This window comes from Octodon degus, unplaced genomic scaffold (genome assembly GCF_000260255.1).
Source record: "Octodon degus isolate 3935 unplaced genomic scaffold, OctDeg1.0 scaffold00029, whole genome shotgun sequence".
Classification (NCBI taxonomy): domain Eukaryota; kingdom Metazoa; phylum Chordata; class Mammalia; order Rodentia; family Octodontidae; genus Octodon; species Octodon degus.
This window is the reverse complement of record NW_004524605.1, coordinates 15,370,922-15,378,568: the sequence shown is the minus strand read 5'-3', so window position 1 is coordinate 15,378,568 and position 7,647 is coordinate 15,370,922. Positions and strand designations below refer to the sequence as shown.

The 7,647-nt window shown below is 43.4% G+C and overlaps 1 protein-coding gene across 1 annotated transcript in view; it reads left to right on the top strand.

The window, feature by feature from the left end:
• The first annotated feature begins 231 nt into the window (after positions 1-231).
• The window catches only part of Il12b (interleukin 12B), an 11,658-nt gene continuing 4,242 nt past the window's right edge, over positions 232-7,647 (top strand). Inside the window, exons 1-4 of the mRNA XM_012514318.1 lie at positions 232-319; positions 3,025-3,300; positions 4,159-4,276; positions 6,293-6,510. Coding sequence (XP_012369772.1) covers positions 232-319; positions 3,025-3,300; positions 4,159-4,276; positions 6,293-6,510 — 700 coding nt within the window. The remainder of the gene's footprint in view (positions 320-3,024; positions 3,301-4,158; positions 4,277-6,292; positions 6,511-7,647) is intronic.

Sequence of the window (7,647 nt, the reverse complement as noted above, 5' to 3'; positions counted from 1 at the left end):
TCTCTATTGGGAGATACTGTTATGCAGAGGCTGGTGTGGGTGCCTGTGAATTACTTACTATTATCCTAATGGTGTGCAGAAAGGGGCAAGTCGAGATTAAAAGTGTAGACAGGACGTGAGCATGTTTCCCAAAGCTAACTGAATAATTACTGACATTAGCTCTTCCTTTTTCCTGTCTTTGTTCTTCTCTGTTGCTCTTGCTCTTCCTCCCGTTGCTCCTGTGCCTCGTAGATGTGTCATCGGCAGCTGATCACATCCTGGTTATCCCTGGTGTTGCTGGCATCGCCCCTCCTGGCCATGTGGGAACTGGAAAAAGACGGTAAGGAGCTCTTCCCCACTCCCTACACTCCAGCCAGCGCTCACAGGTGACACTGTGAGGCATCAGCCCGAGGCGGGCAGTCCTGCGCTGGGCTCTCCTCGCGAGAGCCACACCCTGTGACAGGGCAGAGTTTTTCTCTCTTTGCCTTTCAGGGAATCTGGATCATGTGCTTTTCATTCTAGAAGCCATAAAAGGAGCTTTGTGAGGGAAAAAGAGACACTGTCTTTTCCAGGTGTTTCATACAGTCAAAGCACCTGAGGATTTTCAAAGTCGTAGGCCTGTGTGCTACCATTCCCCACCTCACCACCCTGTAGTGTGCCCTCAGTTGGTGTCTGATGTCTTAGCCTGACAGAGCACTTTGGAAGCAGCACTGGATTGAGACTCACATGGTTTGGGTTCAAATCCTGGCTCTGCCAGTTACTGGTCCTGTAAACTTGAGCTAGGTCACTGCTGACCCTCAGTTTCCTCAAGTATGAATTGAATATAAAAATGTGGGGCCGGGGTGTTAGCTCAGCAGAATAAGCGCTTTCCTGGCAAGTGCAAGGTCCTGAGTTCAATCCCCACTGCCAAATAAATATAAAAATGTGACATTAGTAGAGGAGTTTTTTTAAGTGTGTGAATGAATGTAGAAGGGAACGCATTAGATAGTGAAGTGAGAGTGAAAGTTAGCTAGCCCTATCCAGGTTGTTTAAAATACTGTCTATGGACTTTTTATTACCCCAGTGATAAATGGGATGATTAGTAGCTTACAAGAGGTACTAGTAGAATCAGGAGCTTCCTCTATTCTGCTAGCATTTCACAGTGGCTCTCGCATATTTAACTCCTTAGTTAGTTCAGATTTGGCAAACCACAGAAATTCCAAAACATCAATGTGAGAAACACAGCAGGTTTGTGATGTGGGGAACAAGCTTCCGGTTCCCAGCCAACCGCTGGCTTCAGTGCGCTCCTCACCAGCTTTCCCCAACAGGCATTCCTCTGCTTGTGGGCCAAGGTCAGCTGGGGGCTCTGACAGGAAAAATAGCATGCCCTTCAGTTGCCCAGGGACCAATGCAGAACAAAACAAAGCCAAAAGCTCTATGCAATCTATGTCAGCACAGCTAATTGTTTCCAAAGTGTCGGGCCCGATACCTTTTGATTCTTATCTTTGTTACCCACTCAGTTTACAAATCCCGTTGATCTTCATGAGAACTGTATGCTTCCCAATGCTTTGCGGTAGTATGCCAATGTAGTAACAAGGGCCATCTGTTTGGAGAGCATTTAAGGACGCTATGAAACACTCACATGAACTCATTTCTATAACACACATGACAACTTCTAAAGCAAGTACTACTGTTTTCCTCATTTTAAAGATGATACCATCCAAGCCTAAAGTAGTTGAGTGCTCCCTGGACAAGGACATAAGCCAGTGTAAGGCCCAGCTCTGGCTCTAATCCAGACCTGTGTCCCTCCAAAATCCAGGCTCTTTTCTTCACCAAAGAGGCTGTCAAATTGGAGAAGGCATTAAAATCATCATCAAGGGGATGGGGCGGGGGCTTAAAAGCCAGGTCACTAGGCCCATCCCAAAAGCTTCTGATTTAGCAAGTGAAGAGTTACATTTCTCACAAGTGCCCTGGAGGTGCTACCTGCGTGACTGGACTTTGAGAGCCTTGAACTCCTCTACGCAGTCAGTAGTTGATGTGAGGATAAAAACAAAACATGAGTGAAGTTTTGACGAGACACATTCTTTATAGTGCTGTACTGAGCCATTTCTCAAGTGTCAGCTTAGACACCTGGCATTAGAGAGCCACTGAAAAACCTAGGGCACAAGGAGGTCTGAGGTGTAGCTCTCATTCTGCAGAATGGGCATGACCGAGGGCAACCCCTTGGCTTCAGTACCCTCCTCTGCAAAACGGGAAGACTGAGATCTACCTGACTGCTTCCTAAGAGTGTAAGATGAATAAAAAACAAAAAACAATAGAGGTACTGAAACTCTCCATTTCTGAGTTTCATGTACAAGGAACTAAATCCTTAAATCCCCGTGGAAAATTTTAAGAGTTTTTCAATGTGGTTGGCTGAGTCTTCAGTGCATGAATAACACTAACAACTAACACGGAGTTTACTTCTTGGCAGGCTCTGTGCTGATTGCTTCACATGTGTTTTCATTTACTCCTCACACCAAGCCTAAAACACAGATACTACTATTGCTATAATTTGTATTATCATTTGGCAGATGAGGAAACTGAGGCTTGTGGTGGTTAAACGCCTTGCTCCAGATGCTGGTTAGCGGGGCCAGGATTTCTATTCTGACCAGTGGTTGTTGGACACTAGTGCTTCCATTTCAGTCTGCTCAAGACTGTTTCACCTTATTCTCCATTAAATTGAAATTGTACTGAAGTTTGTCTCCATCAAACCTTTGGCAAAGAATCTTGGCTGCTTGCAGTTTGGGACATGTCAAGGTCTTTCCCCCATGTACCCACTAATTAGAGATTAATTATCAAAGGCAGCCTGCCAGTTTATGAGTTGGTGACAGCTATAAAACTCTCCATTACTTCTCAATCCTGTGACCTTGGGCCAAGCAGAGGCTGGTGTTGTAAGATTTTCTCAGGAACATTTGTCAAACACAAAGAAGTTTGTGCTCAGGAAGGGTGGGTTTCCAGAGAGTGAATAAAACACAGTCCAGAAGATCACCAGCTTATAGTCTGTTCTCTGGTCCCGCAATTCTGCAGTGTACGTTGTAGAGCTGGATTGGCATGCTGATGCTCCTGGAGAGACGGTGGTTCTTACCTGCAACACTGCTGAGGAAGACGGCATCACATGGACCTCAAACAAGAGCAGCCATGTCTTGGGCTCTGGTAAAACCCTGACCATCCAAATCAGAGAGTTTGCAGATGCTGGACGCTACACCTGTCACAAAGGAGGCAAGGTTCTGAACCATTTGCTCCTGCTACTCCACAAAAAGGAGGATGAAGTTTGGTCCACTGATATTTTAAAGGAACAGAAAGGTAATTTTATTTCCTCGGCTAGTGCAATTTTTACCTCCTTACCCTCAAACCAATACAAAAGTTAAAAATTGAGATGTGAAAGCATAGTTAATGTGTGAACAGCCAGTCTCTTACTGAAACTACCCAGAACCTCCATTTTCCTTTGCTTTCTGAAAAATTTGGGTTACCAGACATTGCAGTAATATATTGAGAAAAACTGTCAGTATGAATGCTTGCACTGAGGTTTTGTTCAAGTAATAGAGATACTACTTGGAGTGTAGTGAAAGTAATGCAATATGTAGGGTGCATAACTCATTCCTGGAGAGATGGCCCTGAACAAATTTAACACTAATATGTTAAATGGGCAGAGTAGTGTAGGGATCCGTTGGCCTCTTGGTAGTTCTGGGGAGAAAATGGTGAGAGGATTCATAAAATAAAGATAAGAGATAATAACTGAGGTCAGTGGGTGGACCAAACCTGATAGGCCAAGGCCCCAGAACAACCCCAGGGGTGTTTATTTATACCTTTGCAAAGTTACAAGTTACAATGTTGCCCAAATTGTGGCCTATAGCGCACAATGTCCAGGAAGGATGTTTCTCTCAAGACTGAGGTAGCTTGTCCTGCCCTCCCACAGAGGATCACTTGCCAGCTTTGGCAGCTCCCAACAGAGCAGCATGCGCTGCAGAATCAGCATCAGGTTGGGACGCTCCCAATGTTTGCTGAACTACCTGCCAAAAAAGCAACATCATGTTTCAAAAACATAAATGGAAGAATGTCACCCTTGGGCCATTTGATGACCACTGACTAATCATGATCAAAATCTTTCTGGAAGGAAACCCTTACATATTGGATTTTTTTTTTTTTTCTTTGCAAACACAGAGAACAAAAGCAAGACCTTTCTGAAATGTGAAGCTAGGAGTTATTCTGGACATTTCACATGCTCGTGGCTGACGGCAATCGATGAGGATGTGACATTCAAGGTCAAGGGCAGCAGAGGGTAAGTGAAGCCACTCGATTTACCAATTTTTTTTGTTAATTTTATTCAGAAACAAAAAGCAATGAGACAGTTTCAAAATAGGTTAGTAGGACAGTTACAATAATTAATATATTGCATATTGTTGTCTTCATAGTTGTTATTCATAGTACAAGATGCAGATATGATATCCTGCCCAAACACTATTAGAACAAATCTTTCTTCTCATTGAATTAAGAGAAAGTAGCTGTATATCTATCCTATTTTGTATATACAGATATAAAATGGTCCTTCATTTGTAGCCCCTTTTTTGTTTAGTTTTGTCAGAGAAGGGTATTCCATTACCATTTAAATATTTTAGGTGCATGAACTCAGCAAAATATTCCACTACAGTCCAGTAGGTACACAATAGTAGTGGGTTATCTGTAGGACTGGAGATGTCAGAAGTTGTTGACTTTAGCAATGTTTTCACGCAACTATGTCATCATGAAAACAAGAGCAAAACATCATTGCTCTGCCAGGGCATGATAAGGAGACCGGCAAAGTTAAGGTCATATTTTTTTCAACTACTGCCCCATTGGTTAAACTAAAGGAAGAATATGGATGTTTAAGCCAACCCTCTAAACAAACGCATATGTCAGAGCAGGGCAGTAGAGTTTCCTGAGCGTGGTCTCCGCTGCTGCGTTTGAACCTACTCATGCAGATTTGGCGAGACATCGTTAAGGCTGATCTCACCATGGGGAAAAATCAGAGGGGGAAATCAAAGCTACAAATGGTTTGCCGAAGTGTACCTTGAGTCAAAAACAGAAGCACGTGCTCCAGGACATAGATCTTGGACATACTGAAAGAAAACTCCAAGGCTCTCGAAGCCTCCTGAAATTTTCCCAGGGCCACTTCAAGTCATTTTTCTTCTGTGGCTACAACTTGTTTGAGGATCACTGTTTGCCCACCACACTTCAAACTTTCCCTAAGATGCCAATTCCAATGGATACAGAGCTCGTGTGTTCGCCCTATACATAATTGAATTTAATCATCATCCAAGGTCCTGAGCAGTGCCAGACAGTGGTGCCAACCCTAGGTGATCATGTGGCTTCGTCACCATTTGAATAAGTAGATTGAGCATTGGGATCTCATTTTCCTGTCTTTAAAATGAAAACACTGGCTCCAGAATTCTTATACCAGAGCTGAAACACACAGCTGCATGTCTGAGAAGCACTGTAACATTTCATGCCACCAGAAAAGGAATGGTTAAATAAAATACAGCGCGTTATTCTCTAGCTTACTAAGGCATTGATCAAAATGAGTAACAAAACCTAATCTATATGCTGTGTCATGGAGAGTTTACCATAAAATTTTCAAAGAGAAAAAAAAAAAACATGGCTATAAAATCATATGTATGTAATTTGATCCTATTTTATTTTAAAAAACTTATTTATATATAAATAATAGATACATGTGCATATACAAGTAAATATATGGTTATCTTGAATATTTAGTGAAATAAGTCTGGAGGAAGAGCTGGGGATATAGCTCGGAGGTACAGTGCGTGCCTAGCAAGCGGCAGGTCATGAGTTTGATTCCCAGGACAATGTATACTTGGAGGACTCATCCATCCATGGATAGCTTGTTAGGGAAGCTCCTCTGTGTAGGGAATGAGGTTAGGATTTGAAAATACAGCCACATAATACTTCCTTCAAACACACCTTTATCATTTTAATTTTTATGCTTGGTGTGTATGTGTTGATTTTGTTATTAGTATAAAAAAACTTCAAATTTAATAAGCGATGTAATCTGACACTCTAGATCTAAAACAAATTTCTAGACTCATTTAGGCCAAGGTATGCAAGTGTAGGTTTTGGGCTTTTGGAAACTAAGCTTGTTCTCCGTGGGAGGGTTGTTGCTCACCTCCAGGAGAAAAATCTATCCAGCTGGACAAACTGTATTCTCAGACAGATGACTGAAGCCATACCTGGCTTGTTGGCTATAGTCAATGGGAACTGTGTCCACCACACAGAAGCTAATTTCTGCCTTTGTCTTCAGATCCTCTGACCCCTCAGGAGTGACTTGTGGAGCAGCAACTCTCTCTTCAGAGAAGGTCAGAGTGGACAACAGTGAGTACACGAAGTACTCCGTGGAGTGTGAGGAGGACAGCGCCTGCCCCTCCGCAGAGGAAAGTCTGCCCATCGAGGTGGTGATGGATGCTGTCCACATGCTCAAGTATGAAATGTACACCAGCAGCTTCTACATCCGAGACATCAGTGAGTTTGAAACGCTTATATGCACCTCATAAGGAAAAATGCCATTTGTCACATGTGGACAGTGCCCCAGGTGTAGGTGAGGAAGGGCTTTACATGCATCCACTTTGGTACTGCACCCCTCCACAAGAACGGACAAGGTGGAAGCCATTACCTATGTTTCTTATAAAGAGAATGCAGACCTGCATCTGCCCCACTAGAGAGCATGTGCTCATTGCCACACTTCTATCTCGCTGCCCAATTCATGACACAATAAAGCCAAGAGTGCCTCAGTTGTATCTACATTCAAAACCAGAATATCTCTATTAATTGCTGTTGTCCCTCTGTAGCGCTCAAATGATACAGACAGTATATAGACAGTACATTCAGGAAGCAATGTATACAAACTCCTCCAAAATTGACCCTTATCTTTTAATTGGCAGATAGAAATTTCATCATTCATCACTCTCTTTATCATTTACTCATTGAACAAGCATCATGATAAGGTGTGACAGGATCAGAATCACAGACCTTGCCCTAGAATGCGTAGAAAGTTCATGCATGGCAGGTGGGGGACAATGGTCATAGGGTGGCCAGGGAAGCCTTTGCAGAGCAGATGGCATTCAGCTGAGATTTAAAGGAAAGACATCAGTTGTAGTAAGTGGGGAGGGGATATCTACCTGGCATCTGCTAGAAGCCCAGTCTTTGGAGCAGTGCTGGCATTCAGAGCTTATGCACATGCCATGGAAAATCCCCTCCTTAGGATGGAGTCTTCCTACTGGTCACTGCTGTATCTTCCAGCCAAGTCCAGCAATGGCATTTTATAGATGCTCAGTGGTTATCTATGGAACAAGGGAATGAGCTTAGAGACAGTCTGCTCGGCTACATTGCAAGTCAGGGCCAGCAGCTGCAAAGATGAAAGACAGAGGAGGAAGTGGAAAATCTCTTGTTTCATCCCCAGTGACTTGGCTCCACTCAGTTATGTTTTCAGTGTGAGGAGGATGGTCCTGCACTGAAGACCCCAGACAGGAGAATGTTGCCCCTATGAGCTCTCTTTGGGGTACTACACAGGGGTGGCACCAGCACCAGGGCTCATCTGATGATGGAAGGATTCTGAGCTCCAAAGTAAAGGCCGGGGCTATTTTTTTTTCTTTAAATTTT